This window comes from Trichomycterus rosablanca, chromosome 5 (genome assembly GCF_030014385.1).
Source record: "Trichomycterus rosablanca isolate fTriRos1 chromosome 5, fTriRos1.hap1, whole genome shotgun sequence".
NCBI classification, from domain to species: Eukaryota; Metazoa; Chordata; class Actinopteri; order Siluriformes; family Trichomycteridae; genus Trichomycterus; species Trichomycterus rosablanca.
The window spans coordinates 40,525,541-40,545,206 of NC_085992.1; the positions used below are offsets into that span (position 1 = coordinate 40,525,541).

Genomic DNA, 19,666 nt, shown 5'->3' on the forward strand with positions numbered 1-19,666 from the left:
GCCTACCTACAGATCACAATGGAAGGGGAGAAATGTAAGAAATGGTACCTGATAAAGGCTGAGCCACAGCAGCTTTTTAAGACCATGTCCTCCTTGGGTTCCTGCTGTGGGTTTGAAGGTGTGGGAGAAGCTTGAAGTCTGACTGGAGATTGTGGAGAGTTTGGAGCTGTATCTGTAATGTTGGTTAGCGTTGGAGAACAGGAACTTGTAAGCAGGACTTTTGTTTCATCAGTATCTTCCTCTAGCTCTTCATCAAGCGTTGGCGGGGAGGGTGAAGACGACATTGTGGATGGAGATTTGTCCGGTTCACTCTCCTGGCACAGCTGAATCTCATGGACAGTACTGGGAAAAACAAAGTGTGTCCTCTGGCTTAGGTCAGTGGTCTTTTGTTGGAGCAGTTTATTGAAGTCTGTAGAAACACAGCCCACTGAAAGATCTAAAGACCGAGACCTATGCTTTTTAGTAGGCATTGGGGATGAACTCTGCCAAAGAAGGAAGCAGTTTAGTTAAATATTGCCTTACATATTAATAAGAACTTGAACAATACATTGAATATAATTTTAAGAGGTAAAAATATGCTCCTGTATACTTACCAATGAGCTGGCATGCATTTCAGGAAGTTGTCCTGGTGAAGGTCTGCAAATTAACAGCCTGACCTTTGTTGGAGGTCCCCGAATAAGCTTCAGAACTTTCTGGTAATTGCACAAAAATGTTACACATTATTTACTGTTTGTTTATTATTATGTGCTCTATGTTATACTTGTTTTAAAGTATTTATTTACAATATTACTAGTTTGAATCTGTCCATAATCCATGTTTTGGAACATGTCGCAGGCATGCATTATTAAATGATGTTATGTTTGATGAGATTAAGCAGTAAATGTTGTATTTGTACCACTTTTGTTTAAATATAATGGGCTTTTTTTTATTATTATTATCTTCATATTATTATTATCTTCATTTTACGTACCTTCCCAACTTTTCTAGAATTAAGGTTTATAAGTATACAAGTATATGAAACGATAAAAATAGCTTTTAAAAAACTATTGAAATGGCGCTCAGGTGGCACAGCGGAAAACACGAACTCGTCGGTTCGAAACTTAGCTCTGCCGACCGGCTGGGCGCCAACATGAACAACGATTGGCTGTTGTTCATACAGGGTGGGAGCCGGATAGGGACCTCATAACTGGGGCAATTATGACCTCTGCTGGCTGATTCATGGCGCCTGCACAGAGTCGAGGAATATATATATATATATATATATATATATACAGTATATATACATACAGTATATATATGTATTTTCCAACAGGATAACGGCCCCAAACACAACCTCCAAGATGACAACTGCCTTGCTGAGGAAGCTGAAGGTAAAGGTGATGGACTAAACCCAATTGAGCACCTGTGGCGCATCCTCAAGTGGAAGGTGGAGGAGTTCAAGGTGTCTAACATCCACCAGCTCCGTGATGTCATCATGGAGGAGTGGAAGAGGATTCCAGTAGCAACCTGTGCAGCTCTGGTGAATTCCATGCCCAGGAGGGTTAAGGCAGTGCTGGATAATAATGGTGGTCACACAAAATATTGACACTTTGAGCACAATTTGGACATGTTCACTGTGGGGTGTACTCACTTATGTTGCCAGCCATTTAGATATTAATGGCTGTGTGTTGAGTTATTTTCAGAAGACAGTAAATCTACACTGCTATACAAGTTGTACACTGACTACTCTAAGTTATATCCAAGTTTTATTTCTATAGTGTTGTCCCATGAAAAGATATAATAAAATATTTGCAGAAATGTGAGGGGTGTACTCACTTTTGTGATACACTGTATATATATATATATATATATACTGTATATATAAATTTGAATTTTCCAAATAAATTTGCACTGTATTCCTCCAATATCTCAAAAATGACTGCTCTGTATTGTCCCTAGATGTGTGAAAGTGATTAAATGGGTGAGACTATGTTGTCCTGTGATATACTGTTGCCTGGTTCTGATATATTACCGCCTTGCATTTTGTGTTTTTAGCAGGTAAAATACCTACCTTCCTGAGCTCAGTTTCAATCTCAGCTGTGCTAACAACTGGTCAGGCGTCTATACAGACACGTTTAGCTATGTCAGAGTGGAAAAGCCCTTTAATAAATACCTTATTTACTTAGAAGGTCTATTGCACAATTTTTTATACTTGAAGTCTGGCAGTGTACTGTACTATACATCTGTATTGCAAACTTTATCAGATGCTATGCTGTTGTTACTGCTGCTGTGTTGTTTATTCTTAAGTTTACATATAGTATAACTTTTCTATTCTCTACTTGAAGTCTTCAGTGTACTGTACTGTACTGTACATCTTCATCGTACACCTTGTCTGATGCTGTTCTGTCGCTGCTGTGTTGTTTCATTCTATGTGTATATATAATATACCTTTCTGTTATTTAATTAGATGTTTGAAATTAAATGAAGTAGCTCTTGATAAAAGCTCATCACAGTACTGAACTAAATTAGTGGAAAATTTGCTTTTTGCTTCTTTTCTTGTACTTATAATATGCACTTAAAATTCATGGGCACACAACCTGGTATGAGAGTCCTTTCACTGGCTCTCCATTTACTGCAAGGATGACATCTCCCTCCTTCAGCAGCCCACATCCTTCAAACTGCTGGCCAGAGAAGAGTCTTCGAATGCGCACTATACTCCCTTCTCCATGACCCAAATTGCTAATGAGGAAGCTGAAGCCCAAACCACTCAGTTTCTTCTCCAGAGTCACCTCAAGGGTATTCTCTAAGTAAGTACACAGTATAGACATAAGTGATTATTGGTGCTCTTTTTATAATATGTAGATATTACTTACAGTATATTTAGCACTGTCTGTTAACTGCATTTGACATTATTTATTTCAATAAAGCACATTAAATTAACCTTTATTTATATCTACAGCTTAGGCAGCTAGCTCGTTTGTACTATCAAATTAATGAGACATATCCCACTATGCTGCCTTTCTGCTCTCACCGCTGGGTCGTACCATCTGACACGAAGCTGTAGTCCTTATCCCTGACAGACAAGGGCATTTCCATGGTGATATCTCTCCCAGAGGGGGTGGTGGTGCTCTGTGTACTCTGTGTGGATGGGGACTTTCGTCTCTCCACGTTGGGTGATGTGCTGGAGGTTTCAGTCACTAGATGGGGCGCCCTCTCTAGAAGCAGACTTACAACCTGAAACAATACATTCCAACCATTAGATTCTATTACACTGGTATTAATCCTTGTGTGGTGTTCATAGTTTTGTTACTCAGACCATGTTTGAGGGTCTGGTGGACAAAATATCAGATGTTTACTTTACACAGTTTTACTGTGTGTGTGTGTGTGTGTGTGTGTGTGTGTTACATACATTCATTTGATGCATGTATGCTGTATCTGTCTGTCTCTCTGTGTCTCTGTCTGTCTGTTTCTTTCTCTGTCTGTCTCTCTGTCTGTATCAGTATGTCTCTCTGTATGTTCTCTCTCTGACAGCCTGCCTTACTGTCTGTCTCTGCCTGTCTGTTTTTTCCATCTATGTGTCTGTTTCTCTCTCTGTCTGTCTGTTTTTATCTATTTGTCTGTCTGTCTCTGCCTGTCTCTCTGTTTCTCTCTGTCTGTCTGTCTTTCTGTTTGTCTGCCTCTCTTTCTCTCACACACACACACACACAGAGAAACACACACTCACAGCAGGACATGTTGTAGTAGGACAGAGTAAAGGGACACACTTTTATACCTGTGGGTCCAGTGTACCTGAACACCACATGTGTAAAATAAATGTGTAGGGGGGTGTAAAGTGTAAACTCGTTAAAAATCTGTTATTTAATATGTTCTTCACACAAAATGAGCCAAAGGCAAGAAGTCTGAGGTTAAAATAATAATAAATAACATCACTTTTCTTTTGGTAAACATTGAAAACGGGTCCCACAGACCCGAACACCACACAAGGGTTACAGATGCTAGTTCTTCTAATTACTGAACCCTTGATGTGATTTGGCCAGAATTGGCCATTACAACTTAAACTAAACAAGGAAATAAAAAACTAAACAAAAAATAAATAAATTTAAAAAAACAACTGAGAAAACAGGGTAAAATTGAAATATTTAAACTGAAATTATTTAAATGGTAGATACAAAGCAAAACACTTTTGCCGCTCAGGTGGTGCAGTAGTAAATTAGTACTGGAAACTCAGCTGTACTGGATTTGTAATCACAAAGTCGCTGGTTTATGCCCTACTACAGCCAGGTTGCCACTATTAAGGCCCAACAGTGAACCTACCTCTGCATCATATCTTTTATCCAAAGTGACCTACAATGATGACTAAATACAATTTGAGCATCTGAGGGTTAAGGGCCTTGCATGGGGGCACAACAGTATCTTAGCAGTGGTGGTGGGCTTGAACTGGCAACCTACTAATATCTAGCCCACCCTGACCCAGATACAACAATGGTAAAACAGGAATATTAAATAAAATTAAACGAATCCATGTCATTATTAGTTTCTGTATATAATTTAAATAGTACTAATTTTAGTTTTACATTTTACAGTTCACTCCTGGATGTTCATAGTTCTAATGATCATTTTATATGTATCTTGTTTATGCATTTTCTCCCCTTTTTCTCCATTTTAGCACATCCTATTGCCCGATTGCGTCACGCTTCCTCTCCACCAATGCCAATCCCCGCTCTGATTGAGGAGAACGAAGCTAACCCACGCTCCCTCTGACATGTGGGCAGCAGCCGTAGCATTTTGTCACCTACACTTTGACGATTGCAATGCGAATCAGCACTGTGTACGGAGAGACACACCCTGACAGTACTCTTTTCCCGTCTCTGTGCAGGCACCATCAATCAGCCAGCAGAGGTCGTAATTGCATTCATTATGAGAGAGTCCCTATCCAGCTTTAATATCCCACCTGTATTCGAGATCCCAGCTCTGGTGTTCCAGCGTGTGTTTATACTGCTGCGCCACCTGAGCAGCGTTGTTCTAATGATTATTAACAAGAAACTTTGATTTATGATGATAATAATTAAAACACAGATATGACTGTGGTTTTAAAATAGGCCTCAGTTCACTTTTAATTTCATATTTTTTAAGATTAGAGATCAGGCATATACGTATATACAGGCATATTTAAATGTGTGTTAAAATTTGCATCAGACCAAAACAATCTGACACTCTCATTTGGTGCAAAAGTTAAGTATAGAAAGTGTCTTTCCAAACCCTGTACACCAGTTTCTTGTGAGGTCCAGTAAAATGTGCTGTTTGATGACGACTTGTTACCTAACCAGAGATTAGCATCAGGATAGAACAGCTTAAAAAACCCTGTGGGTCACTGAGACTTCAGCATCATTCTGTTGAACTTCACAAAGCTCATTAGTGGAGACAAAAATAATAGCGAACGTAAATGCCTTCCTGTCATGTTTGACAACAGCATTTCCAGCATTGCTTTCCCCTTGTGAACTAGTGGGGTCCTTCAAGCTTCCCTTCAAGGAATTACAAACTCTCAGCTATTTAAAATGCTCACTTCCTGTTCTATTCTAACATACAGTGTATCACAAAAGTGAGTACACCCCTCACATTTCTGCAAATATTTCATTATATCTTTTCATGGGACAACACTATAGACATGAAACTTGGATATAACTTAGAGTAGTCAGTGTACAGCTTGTATAACAGTGTAGATTTACTGTCTTCTGAAAATAACTCAACACACAGCCATTAATGTCAAAATAGCTGGCAACATAAGTGAGTACACCCCACAGTGAACATGTCCAAATTGTGCCCAATTGTTCCTCCCTGGTGTCATGTGTTAAGGTCCCAGGTGTAAATGGGGAGCAGGGCTGTTAAATTTGGTGTTTTGGGTACAATTCTCTCATACTGGCCACTGGATATTCAACATGGCACCTCATGGCAAAGAACTCTCTGAGGATGTGAGAAATAGAATTGTTGCTCTCACCAAAGATGGCCTGGGCTATAAGAAGATTGCTAACACCCTGAAACTGAGCTACAGCATGGTGGCCAAGGTCATACAGCGGTTTTCCAGGACAGGTTCCACTCGGAACAGGCTTCGCCAAGGTCGACCAAAGAAGTTGAGTCCACGTGTTCGGTGTCATATCCAGAGGTTGGCTTTAAAAAATAGACACATGAGTGCTGCCAGCATTGCTGCAGAGGTTGAAGACGTGGGAGGTCAGCCTGTCAGTGCTCAGACCATACGCCGCACACTGCATCAACTCGGTCTGCATGGTCGTCATCCCAGAAGGAAGCTGACGCACAAGAAAGCCCGCAAACAGTTTGCTGAAGACAAGCAGTCCAAGAAGATGGATTACTGGAATGCCCTGTGGTCTGACGAGACCAAGATAAACTTGTTTGGCTAAGATGGAGTCCAGCATGTGTGGCGGCGCCCTGGTGAGAAGTACCAAGACAACTGTATCTTGCCTACAGTCAAGCATGGTGGTGGTAGCATCATGGTCTTGGGCTGCATGAGTGTTGCTGGCACTGGGGAGCTGCAGTTCATTGAGGGAAACATGAATTCCAACATGTACTGTGACATTCTGAAACAGAGCATGATCCCCTCCCTTCGAAAACTGTTTTCCAACAGGATAACGACCCCAGACACAACCTCCAAGATGACAACTGCCTTGCTGAGGAAGCTGAAGGTAAAGGTGATGGACTAAACCCAATTGAGCACCTGTGGCGCATCCTCAAGTGGAAGGTGGAGGAGTTCAAGGTGTCTAACATCCACCAGCTCCGTGATGTCATCATGGAGGAGTGGAAGAGGATTCCAGTAGCAACCTGTGCAGCTCTGGTGAATTCCATGCCCAGGAGGGTTAAGGCAGTGCTGGATAATAATGGTGGTCACACAAAATATTGACACTTTGGGCACAATTTGGACATGTTCACTGTGGGGTGTACTCACTTATGTTGCCAGCCATTTAGACATTAATGGCTGTGTGTTGAGTTATTTTCAGAAGACAGTAAATCTACACTGCTATACAAGTTGTACACTGACTACTCTAAGTTATATCCAAGTTTCATGTCTATAGTGTTGTCCCATGAAAAGATATAATGAAATATTTGCAGAAATGTGAGGGGTGTACTCACTTTTGTGATACACTGTACATCTTGATGCTAAAGTAATCTATCTATGACTAAGTGTGTTAGATTACCTCTCCTGTTTTCTTCAGGCATTCTATTGCCTCTTTGTGGGTGACACCACGCAAGTTATAGCCATTCACCTCCAACAGCCTGTCACCTGCCAACACAATGTGTACATAAACACAAACACACATTTTACACACATCATTTGCTCCCACACATGTCCTGTTGTGTATTTCACATCATTTACCAATCTGTATTCGACCATCCATATCAGCAGCTCCTCCTGGAATCATGCTTTTGATATAGATCCCTCCATATCGCACACTTGTGTTTACGCCTCCCTGAAAATGAGTAACATTGATCACATTTTAGTAACTGGTCTACATTTCTGACATGGGACAGTTTTTACACTGGATAATAACAATAATAATAATATTGTAAGATATATTATAATATTATAAGAACAGGGTGAAAGCAGGTTAAAAAAGTATGTAGAGAAACAGATGGACTACAGTCAGTAATTGTAGAACTACAAAGTGCTCCTATATGGTAAGCGAAGCTGATAAAATAGACAGTGAGTATAAAAACAAGGAGGTGGTTTTGATGTTATGGCTGATCAGTGTATATTGTGAATGCTTAGTAAGTGATTGAACCTTCTTGGAGAGAAAATTCCATATTATATATTCACTTTAGTAAGGTATGAGGGAGTAAGACAATGAAGACATTAAAAAAACAATAAGAGAATCTTAAAATGTATTCAACAATGGAGTGATCTGAGTGCAGATCCTCTTTTCCTTTTCCAGTCAAGTCCCTTAGCAGCAGAATTCTGAATGTACAAGCATTGCTAATATAATATTTCATCTCTTTAAAGTAACAGACAAGGACTTACAGCAACACAGACACCTAAACTGCCATTGACCTTCTCTAGCTCCACATAGATCAATTCTCCTGGCCTGAGACTGGAGAAATGAGACTGAGAGGAGGTGCCGGTGCATGTTTCCTATATCAGGCAAAAAGAACCAAGATCCATCACAAACTACTGCAAGCTACAAAACCCTTGAAGATGATGATTTAAAGTTATAAGATATAAGTCATACCTTAACATCTAAAATCCGAACCACAGGGATATGTAGTTTCCTACCAATTTTAGGGGTCACACTGTTCGAGGTGTCCTCCAGGTTCTCCTTTACTGGCCTGCACTCAGTATTGGGAGTGGTCTGAGAGTCAGTGCCTCTTTCTGGATTCAGCCCCAGGCTGGCAGCAGTCAAAGAACTTTTTCTTTCCCAAAACTCCTCTGTTCAAATTGCAAAACAAGGCCAATTAAACCATGATAAGAATATAAAATGGACACAAAACACTGTAATTTTTTTTTAAGAGTTTTGTACAGAATGAAATGTGTTATTTTATTTTAGGGCAAAAATGAAGATGCATTTTTTTTCCAGAATTAAATGTGCTATAATTATAAATATTAAATATAATTATAAGCCGCTCGGCTGGCGCAGCGGTAAAGTTCACTAGCACACCAGAGTTGGGGTTTCGAATACATTGTATCGAATCTCGGCTCTGCCTTCCGACTGGGCTGGGAGGCTGCATGAACAACGATTGGCTGTTGTTCACAGGGTCAGGGGTAAAAAGTCGGATCATAGGTCCTCATAACTGTTGCAACTGCGGCCCCTGCTGGCTGACTGATGGCGCCTGCACATGGCTGAGGAATAATGTTGACGGGGGTGTTGCCCTCCGTACACAGTGCCCGTCGGTGTATGAACTTGACTCATGCAGGTGAAAAATGCAGTCTGTACTGACTGTACGTGCCGGAGGGGGCGTATGTCAGTTGAGAGGCATCCTCAGCATCCTCAGTCAGTGGTGAAGGGTCGAATCAGTATAGAGGACGCATTCAGGGTAATTGGACACGACTAGATTAGGGGAGAAAATTGGGGGGAAGAAAAAAAAAAAAAAAAAACCTTCCCTAAACTGTTGCTGCAAAGTTATATAACATATATTACATATAGTTTCCTTTATATTATTGATTTTTTTTTTTACCCCTGTTAGCAATTGTTGTGGCTGATACACATGAATTTAAAAGTTGGAAGTGGTGTCCCAATAATTTTGTCCATATAGTGTAACATTCTTTAAATAAATACAATTAATCCTGACCAGAATACAGAAGAAAGTAAGATTCAATCAATAAATAAAATAAAATAAAATGATTAATTAACCCTTATCCATCCATTCAAAAACCAAAAATTACACCCACCCATAGAAATCCCAACAGATTAACTAAATGCTCTGTAATGCAGCTACAGGCAGGACGCACTTCCGTAGATGTTATTTGTATGGGCCAGCTGCAATAGCCTATGGATAAATATGTAGGGAGATCCCCCCACAGGCCAGCCCGGGGGAGCAGGGCTAAAACTAGAATTAGAAGATTTGCTTTTCACACCACTGCATATTATATTATATAATGATTGAAAACATTTTCAAGAGAATGCAAATATACGTTTTGGTTGAGACACTATGAGCTCCACTTCATCTGGGCTGTTCTGTAGGATGGCAGCAGCTGCAGTAAAGGTTACTCCCTCAAGACTGGTCTTATTTAGAGAAATCAGTCTGCCACCTAAACCAAAAATATATTCAAGTAAAATATTTAACACGTATTAACCCATAGGTAGAGAATATGTATTAAAATAATGTTCGTACCTGGCCTGATTCTGCCATCTTTATCAGCTGGCCCATCTGGTACAACAGATGCGATGAAGATTCCCAGATCTAACTTCCCTGTGTTGTCTTCTCCAACTATTATAAATCCTGTTGTGAAAAGTATATAAAATATTATAAGTTATCAGGCACTCTGGGTTTGCTGGCTGCTTGACATTCAGGTCCTGAATTTACTAAGATCACAAATAGAAAGTACAAATCTGCATGTGCAACCTAATACATAGTGTTTATGTTTTAAATTAAGGTACGAGGTGCAGGTGATTGTCAATCAGGAGACACCACTGTGCCAGAATTAGGGTAATTCAGTGTCTCCAATTAACCTGACTGCATGTTTTTGGACTGTGAGGGGAAACTGGAGCTCCAGGAGGAAACCCACGCAGGCACGGGGAGAACATGCAAACTCAGAAACACAGAAAGGACCTGGACCGCCCCACCTGGGGATTTAACCCAGGACCTTCTTACTGAGAGGCGACAGTGCTACCCACAGAGCCACTGCACTGCCCTTGAATAAGAATTGTCATGAGTTATTATTATTATTACTACACACAATCGTCATTCTTAGCATGTTTAATAAATTACACTGTACTTATCTTATTAAGGTATCATTTTGCTTATTTAAAAGGTGCAGTTTTTCTTAGACTGTTAATAAGTAGGCATGCACATTTATTAGTGGGTGTTTACTCGTTGCACATACAAATGCAGACCTTTCAGTTCACAAAAAAACCTTATCACATCTTATAACATGCTACTATTAAGTAAAAATTTGTTTACCAAACCCAAGTTTGGGGTCTCTCTTCAGTTTGACACAGATTATTTCTCTTTCTGGAGTTCGAACAGGAGTGTCCACTATAAAAACAAAAAATTAAACAATGAAAATGTCAGCTCAATTTTTAATGTGTATTAGTTCACATAAAAACGCATTGTACATTAGACTACCTCTCATGGATGAGCTCAAGCAGGACTCAGAGTCTTGCTTCTGCAAAGAGACGTTGGACATGATCCGATAAATTGGTGAACCCGAGGTCTCTGGAGAGCTGAGGGAATAAAACATTACTGTCAATGGTTTAAGATGCTGTATAATGCTATCTGTCCAAATAATGGACCTATGTTGTCACATTGTTTAAGTTTTAAGCAAGTGGAGAATCAATGTGACAGGGCTTGCAAGTGTAAGTTCATCATCGCAATGGGAGTCAGAAGAATGTATAAAGTCATACAGATAAATAAAAGTAAGTGCATGAAAACAAAAACTTATAATAGCTTCATATTAATATTCATCATGTAATTATACACTGATCAGCCATACCATTAAAACCACCTCCTTGTTTCTACACTCACTGTCCATTTTATCAGCTCCACTTACCATATAGAAGCACTTTGTAGTTCTACAGTTACTGACTGTAGTCCATCTGTTTCTCTACATACCTTTTTAGCCTGTTTTTACCCTGTTCTTCAATGGTCAGGACCCCCACAAGACAACCACAGAGCAGGTATTATTTAGGTGGTGGATCATTCTGAGCACTGCAGTGACACTGACATGGTGGTGGTGTGTTAGTGTGTGTTGTGCTGGTATGAGTGGATCAGACACAGCAGTGCTGCTGGAGTTTTTAAATACTGTGTCCACTCACTGTCCACTCTATTAGTCACCCCTACCCAGTTGGTCCACCTTGTAAAAGTAAAGTCAGAGACGATTGCTCATCTGTTGCTGCTGTTTAAGTTGGTCATCTTCAGTGGTCATAGGACACTGCCCACGGCGTGCTGTTGGCTGAATGTTTTTGGTTGGTGGACTAGTCTCAGTCCAGGAGGGACAGTGAGGTATTTAAAAACTCCTTCAGCGCTGCTGTGTCTGATCCACTCATACCAGCACAACACACTAACACACCACCACCATATCAGTGTCACTGCAGTGCTGAGAATGATCCGCCACCCAAATAATACCTGCTCTGTAGTGGTCCTGTGGGGGTCCTGACCATTGAAGAACAGGGTGAAAGCAGGCTAAAAAAGTATGTAGAGAAACAGATGGACTACAGTCAGTAATTGTAGAACTACAAAGTGCTTCTATAGGGTAAGTGAAGCCGATAAAATAGACAGGGAGTGTAGAAACAAGGAGGTGGTTTTAATGTTATGGCTGATCAGGGTACTTATATGTAACATGAAGGGATGTGTTATAGCACCTGCAGCTATGAGTTGGCTTCTTCTGCTTGTTTATGGTTCTAGGTCCAGGAATGTCAGGTGTTTCCGATAGGTCTTTTGACTGATGCATTTTGGTGGGAAGATCATCACATGACTTGCTTATAGAGTTGGTAGGTGGTGTGTTTAGTCCAATGTGATTGAGCACAAATTCTGAACATGAGAACCTCTTCATCTGGTTTTGTTTAGCATGCCATATTAAAGAGTACTTTGCTTTGTGACAGTCTAGGGCAAAAAAAACACACCAAGATGTTTAATTTCTCTTATAACCCTGAAGGTCATCAGTGACACAGCAGTAAAAATAGTTATAATAAAAGTACCTGAAGCCAAATTGTGGGTAAGCTGTCGAGAAGACATCTCACTGTGGAACTTGTGCTGAGCAGAGCAGAGGTCCAGGAGGTATTGTGCAATCTTGGAGCTCTCAGTTACAAATGAGTGTTTCTTCCCTCCAGGGCCGCATTCTACAGTAAACTTTCTCCACTATATAAAAGAAGATTGATAGTGTGTAGAGTGTAAGCATCAATTACACATTGAATTGAATTTATCAGTGTACAGAAAAGAAAAAAAATGATAGTAAATATCAACTATATAACATAAACATTTAAAAACAAATTATTTTGCCCTAGCATTATACACCGATCAGGCATAACATTAAAACCACATCCTTGTTTCTACACTCACTGTCCATTTTATCAGCTCCACTTACCATATAGAAGCACTTTGTAGTTCTACAATTACTGACTGTAGTCCATCTGTTTCTCTACATACTTTTTTAGCCTGCTTTCACCCTGTTCTTCAATGGTCAGGACTCTCACAGGACCCCCACAGAGCAAGTATTATTTTGGTGGTGGATCATTCTCAGCACTGCAGTGACACTGACATGGTGGTGGTGTGTTAGAGTGTGTTGTGCTGGTATGAGTGGATCAGACACAGCAGTGCTGCTGGAGTTTTTAAACACCTCACTGTCAGTGTTGGACTGAGAATAGTCCATCAACCAAAAATATCCAGCCAACAGCGCCCCGTGGGCAGCGTCCTGTGACCACTGATGAAAGTCTAGAAGATGACCAACTCAAACAGCAGCAATAGATGAGTGATCGTCTCTGACTTTACATCTACAAGGTGGACCAACTAGGTAGGAGTGTCTAATAGTGGACAGTGAGTGGACACAGTATTTAAAACAGTATTTGTAGAGAAACAGATGGACTACAGTCAGTAATTGTAGAACTATAAAGTGCTTCTATATGGTAAGTGGAGCTGATAAAATGGACAGTGAGTGTAGAAACAAGGAGGTGGTTTTAATGTTATGGCTGATCGGTGTATGTTGATTGTTGACTTGTCGACTTGTTGACTGCATTAATCATTAATGCTTTGCTCTATTTTATTGGTATTTTAATGCTAGCCCTAGTGATTTGTGTTTGTTTTATCACATACCATTCTTTTTTTTTTTCCTTTTGACTGATCTGGACTGCAGGGAGGCCAGTCAAACACACACATACTCTATAAAGCCACTCTGTTTCAGCACATAAATGATAAGCATGGCTTTCCAAAAAAGTTGTCTTTCTAAAATCCCATTATACACTTCCTGGTCGTGGGCGTTGATACCATGACAGATGTTGGCTTTTGCCCTTTTTGCTGATTATATTCTGAATGATCCTTTCCAATTTTTGGCACAAAGAACACAACATCTCATTTTAATCACAACATATTTCCACTGTCTCAGTCCATCTGAGAAAAGCTTGGGCACAGAGAACTCGGTGGCGTTTCTTGTTGCATTTTTGATGCAGGTGGACAGTGTTGGTTAAACCTGGTCATTGAACTAATTGTTTAGGATCCTCTGGTGTGAGGATTTGTGTCTCCAAACAAAGATCAGAACTGCCCAGACTTTGATGCTCTTAATGGATGTGAAAGCTGGACAGTAAAAACACAAGAGAGGAAGAATTATGATGCCTTTTTTGGTGCTGGCAAAGACTTGGATGGCAAAGAAGACAAACAAATGGATCCTTGACCAAATCAAACCTATCCTCACACTTAAAGCCTAGATAATAAAACTGAGGCTCTCATGGATACAATCAGAGGAACAATGTACAAACTCTTAAGAAGCCTGAGGACCCAAACAAAGAAACAATATTCATATGGTCAGCAGGAGTCAGAATTGACTGGACTGCATTTGTATAATTTAATATTAAAATCTCCCAAAGCTAGAATAATAAAAATCAATATGTTTTTCATTGTATTCTGTCTCAAAGCTTAGTTAATAAAGCAGTAACATTATTTGTTTATTTATTGATTTTATTTAGAGAATGTCACAGCTAATATTGCAGAAAGAGTAGACAGATATGGGTCAGCTAAATGTGTTTGTTGGGGTTTGGGTTTAATTTTCAGTGAAATGTATGCTTACTGTGTCGACAGTAATAATAAAGCAATGCTAAACACTAACACTTTGACCTGTGATGGACATTTAATTGTTAAAGGAATTTGTAAGTGTTCTACTTACACTTGTTGAGATACTATCAATTTCAGACCACTGGATTCTGCGGGTTAATATCCGACAGTTGTTTTTAACTTCATAAACCATAATTCCTTTGGAGCAAACCCCAAGAATCATCTCTCCAATGGCAAGCTTCTTATCTCGAGCAGCTCGATGAAACAGCACCCCGTATTCCGGCAGTTGTTGTACAATCTGGAATTTTTTGGAGTTAGTATAAAGAATAAAAGATCAAAACATGACCATGACACGCTCCTGGATTTTAATTCTCTCACTACCTTCCATTGTTTGAGTTAAATACAGTATGTGACTATGCTGTAACCTCCTGGTGTGGCTGCAGGTTTTTATACCAACCAGAGCCGTAGATAGAGAGAGTTGCGACACTCCTTGATCTCGCCGCTACGCGGTCACGTGGTTCATGTAACCCTCCGATAGTTCCAAACAAACCCGGCGCTGTCATGTTCTCATATGGGACAGGCAGCAGTGAATGAAATATTAAACGCTAAATAATAAACATTTGTACAATTTCTGGGTATTTTCATCTGCCTTTACATTTACTGCATCTGCTTTAATGTCAATTTGGTATATGAAGTGGAAGATTGATGTTTATAATGACTTATTAGGTCGTTCTTGTTAACACACAGTACATTATATTAGCATACATTACATAATGCCATATCATTAAGTAGTATAAACAATATACAGTACGGAGATTAGACAGTTTTTTATGTTTTGTTTTTTACATAAACTAATCTCCCTTCACTTTTCTGAGGATTCATAATAATAATCATTTTGGTTAAACACTAAGCCATGTGGCTGGATTCATAAGGTTTACCTGCATTGAATGAACAGATTCATAAACACACTACCGCACCTTTAACATTATAGTGCAGGTACATGAAATAGCATTCATTCATCTCTTATTTCATGAGTAAGTGATAATTTATTCCTACATGTAATACATGAATTCATAATTAATATGCACTAGTTCATTTTGTCTAATGTAAGTGGTGGACAAGCCATGTAGCTGAGTTGAAGTAGAGATATCCAAGGTGAAATATTACTCCAGTAAAAGTATAAATACTCTTTACCTCCACTAAAGTACTAAACTAAATTTACCTTCAAATGTACTTAAGTATGAAAGTAAAAGTAGCATGATTTATTATGGCTCTGATGTTTTATTATAATTTCTGTAACAAGACTCTTGATTAATCAACTTTTAATTAATTAATTTTAGGTGAAAAGACTCTAGTGTCAATAATTTAGCTTAGCTGACTAAGCTAAATTCAGTTATACCTATTAATTAAGATAAACATGTAACATTTAGTGCTGAGCAAATGCTAAACAATAACAGTATTAAGTATATTAATGACATCAAATTCATTATTTTTTTAAAACAAAGCAACAAACAGCTAAAAATGCTTGATAAGTAGTGGAAATGAATGGGGCTCTATGGGACATTTGGAACTATACAGAGCTCCACAACCCGGAAGCTGCACAGAAAATATGTCCCGCCCCCTTTCCAACGGTTCCCTATGGGAGTGTCGCCACTCTGTTCTCTCTACCGCTCTGATACCAACCAAACAGGAGCTCACTGCAGCTCTTGTGGGGTGTTCCCGGTCTGCAGTGGTCAGTATCTATCAAAAGTGGTCCAAGGAAGGAACAGTGGTAAACTGGCGACAGGGTCATGGCCGGCCAAGGCTCAATGTTGCACGTATCTATCTATCTGAAGCTAATGTGTCTTTATATAAAACCTGCATCAACATTGGCAAACTTTGGATTTGATTACATAGCAGTGGTATAAACATAATTATTACCTTTAAAAATTCTATTTCAGCTTCTTCTAAAAGCATGTGGGCATTACTGGCATGTAATGTCATCACCTCCTCTCTTAGACAGGACAGGGTATTTCTTTCCAAAATTCTTTTTGGAATGTAGTGCTCCATCTGAAAATAGTTCTTGCCATGAACCTGGACAAATTAATAAATAATACTGCATAAAAAACATGGTACGATCATGAATGATAAAGCAAATCCCATAAATATTCTTAGAGTCCTAGTAATGTTCCAAATACACCATTATATAAAATACTACGCTTTGTCTTCTACCTCAGGTATGTAGTCTCCAAACTCAGCTTGCAAGGCCAGGGCAGCAAGGAACATGACCGTGTCCTCATTACAATACACTCTGTCCTCCAAAATATCTTTCCTCAGCTGGACATAGTACTGATGACGAGTTAGTTTGTGCCTGTCAAAAGAAAAAAAACCCTGTTTGTTTGCCATTTCATAACCTTAAAAATGAAAATTTTGTTTTAACAAACGAGACAATAAGAGTGGCTTACAGTATATAGGAGACATCATCAGTGAAAAACTTTACACGAAGAAAAAGAGTGAATGTAGAAGTTGTCAGTTTCTTCCAGGAGTCTGGAGCAACTTTTGAGATTTTTGTCTCATTGTTTAAGAAGAAAAATTCATTGTCTAAAAGATGAAAACATGAAAATTTGTATATTATTGTAGATTATATTTAATGCATTCAAAAGAAAACCATCCCCCCAAACATGCAATTTGCATAATTGGCCATGTTCTGCTCCACTTTTTATACTCTTGGCCATATATTTTGGACCATTTATATATCCTGTACCAGAGCCACACCCTTTACCGCACTCCTTTCCCATCTCCGTGCAGGTGCCACCAACCAGCCCGCAGAGGTCGTAATCGCACTAGTCTGAGAGAGAGTCCCCATTCAGCTTTATCCCGCCCCTATCTGAACAAAAGGCCAATCGTTGTTCATGTGGCCGCTCATTCATTACAATGTATTCGAGATCTCAGCTCTGGTGAACAGCGTGTGTTTTTACCACTGCGCCGCCTGAGCGGCATATATCTATTTTTTGCTCATACAGTGTATGCTGCCCCCACCCCTCCTACATTTTAGACATATTGACTGCAATATTGTTTAAATCTTAAATTTGTATTCTAGAGCATTTTCTATATTTTAGCCATACATACTATGAATTCTTTATTTAATTGGCCATATGTTCTGAAAACACTTAATTTTGATCATAGATTCTCAAAGATTTTAATTAATTTACATTTTTGGCCATATATATTTTGTATAATTTAAGAATATTGGCCAAATATTTCAGGAACTTTTGGCTATATACTCTGTGCTACTTTTTAGTTGTATTTTCTGAACACTTTTTCACATCTTTTGCCACATCTTTGTACTGGCCTGCTTAATATTCATAGCAGGTGCTGTCAAGACATTTCATATTTCAGACAAAAGAAATTAAAAAGAAAAAGCCCACATAAACACCAACCTCTAAACTACATCCAGTATTTATGTACATAATAACAAATTAGTTTAACATGTTGTAGACAACACATAACTGACACTAGAGTCTAGACAAATCTTAATTACACAGCACATCTTGCAAACATCAGAGATGTAACATTACCATCCATAAAAGCAAGGCCAAAGTAAAAATGTTCCACCAGGTTTGCATGAGCAACGACCATGTCAAAGACATCTCTCCCTCTGGACTTGATGTCACATTTCACCATCAGACAATGGTTATTTGGCAGCACCACATTAACCTCCCTCTGTGATAAGCAGGACTTCCCTTTCCTTGACTTTATTGAATGATTGACAAGAACAAAGAAAAAGAATGGTTTTAACTTAAATGTCATAGAACTCTTAAATGCTAAACACTATTTTAGTAGATTTTAAATCAAATTTACCACTATAGATCCAGGCAGCTCCAAAATGGTCTGAGGCACATCAGACATCCTTACAAACTCAGGCCCTAGATTCTAAAATCCAAATAAAAGATTAAAGATATTTAATAATAATAGTACGTAAACATTTATTTATATAGCACTTTTCTAAGACAAGCTACAAAGTGCTTCACAATCAATAAGATACAGTATGAATACAAGCAAAATAAAACACACATAAAATACATATAAAACCAGAGAAACAACACAGCTACATCCATGGGTGGAATAAAAACAGACATTGCAGCTTCATCTAATAAACAATAAAACAGGAAGCGTCATCCGTTCTCAAAGGCTAAGGTATAAAAATCTTAAGCCTTAAGCCTTCTTTTAAAAATCTCCTTTGACCCAGCAAGTCTAATATCCAAGGGCAGGGTATTCCACAACTTTGGTGCATACGCGGAAAACGCACAGTCTCCCCTCCATTTCCGCTTTGTCCTAAGGACAACTGAAAGCCCCTGACTGGAGGACCTCAAAGCCCTGGCACCGGAATACGGCACTAAAAGGTCAGAAATATATTCTGGTCCATCACCATACACTGCCTGGAATGTTAAAACCAAGATTTTGAACTGAACCCTAAAAGCAACAGGCAACCAGTGCAACGATGCCAGTATTGGGGTTATATGCTCCAGTCTTTTAGTCCTAGTGAGTACTCGGGTGGCTGCATTTTGGACCAATTGCAGCCGTGCCATTTCCCCTTGACTAAGACAAGTAAAAAGAGCGTTACAATAATCTAGGCATGACGATACAAAAGCATAAATAATCCTCTCTGTGTCCTGAAAGGAGAGCATTTTTCTAATTTTAGTGATATTTCTCCATTGAAAATAACAAGCCTGTGCCAGCTTTGTTACATGCATTGAGAAATTCAGAAATTCAAAAATAACACCAAGGTTTCTAGGATAAGGATTTGTCTGTATAGCCAATGACCCAAGTAATAACTTACATTTACATTTTCAGCATTTAGCAGACGCTTTTATCCAAAGCGACTTACACAATGAGCTGAACACGATGAGCAATTGAGGGTTAAGGGCCTTGCTCAGGGACCCAACAGTGGCAACTTGGTGGTGGAGGGGCTTTAACTGGCCACCTTCTGTTTACTAGTCCAGTACCTTAACCACTGAGCTATCACTAATAATAAACATTAAGAGATAATTAGTATGTAACCAAAGGGATCAAAATTGATGACATACCTTAGTCTTTCTCTGGCTAAGACTGACTGTAGAATCACTGAGAGAAACAGACGGGCTTGGAAGTTTCTGTTTGAGCTTGCAGGGGATGTTGTGATATGAACTCTGAGACATCAAACTGTTGTTACTGCTACTGTGATGCGCTCCATCTGGAATTCTGATATGCCACAGTACAGGTTTCTCACATCAAAATCAAAATAAGA

At 39.2% G+C, this 19,666-nt stretch overlaps 1 protein-coding gene across 1 annotated transcript in view; it reads right to left on the minus strand.

Moving 5' to 3' along the window:
• ptpn20 (protein tyrosine phosphatase non-receptor type 20) overlaps positions 1 to 19,666 on the minus strand; it is a 53,913-nt gene that overhangs the window by 23,876 nt on the left and 10,371 nt on the right. The window contains exons 8-28 of the mRNA XM_062996166.1: positions 19,467 to 19,620; positions 18,241 to 18,312; positions 17,958 to 18,132; positions 16,845 to 16,980; positions 16,612 to 16,750; positions 16,321 to 16,473; positions 14,513 to 14,698; positions 12,339 to 12,498; positions 12,003 to 12,243; positions 10,768 to 10,865; positions 10,603 to 10,677; positions 9,814 to 9,921; positions 9,614 to 9,730; positions 8,214 to 8,410; positions 8,006 to 8,116; positions 7,364 to 7,457; positions 7,185 to 7,270; positions 3,024 to 3,213; positions 2,577 to 2,782; positions 594 to 692; positions 49 to 482 (exon numbers count right to left, since the gene is read on the minus strand). Of these exons, the coding sequence (XP_062852236.1) occupies positions 49 to 482; positions 594 to 692; positions 2,577 to 2,782; positions 3,024 to 3,213; positions 7,185 to 7,270; positions 7,364 to 7,457; positions 8,006 to 8,116; positions 8,214 to 8,410; positions 9,614 to 9,730; positions 9,814 to 9,921; positions 10,603 to 10,677; positions 10,768 to 10,865; positions 12,003 to 12,243; positions 12,339 to 12,498; positions 14,513 to 14,698; positions 16,321 to 16,473; positions 16,612 to 16,750; positions 16,845 to 16,980; positions 17,958 to 18,132; positions 18,241 to 18,312; positions 19,467 to 19,620 (3,231 nt within the window). The remainder of the gene's footprint in view (positions 1 to 48; positions 483 to 593; positions 693 to 2,576; positions 2,783 to 3,023; positions 3,214 to 7,184; positions 7,271 to 7,363; positions 7,458 to 8,005; positions 8,117 to 8,213; positions 8,411 to 9,613; positions 9,731 to 9,813; positions 9,922 to 10,602; positions 10,678 to 10,767; positions 10,866 to 12,002; positions 12,244 to 12,338; positions 12,499 to 14,512; positions 14,699 to 16,320; positions 16,474 to 16,611; positions 16,751 to 16,844; positions 16,981 to 17,957; positions 18,133 to 18,240; positions 18,313 to 19,466; positions 19,621 to 19,666) is intronic.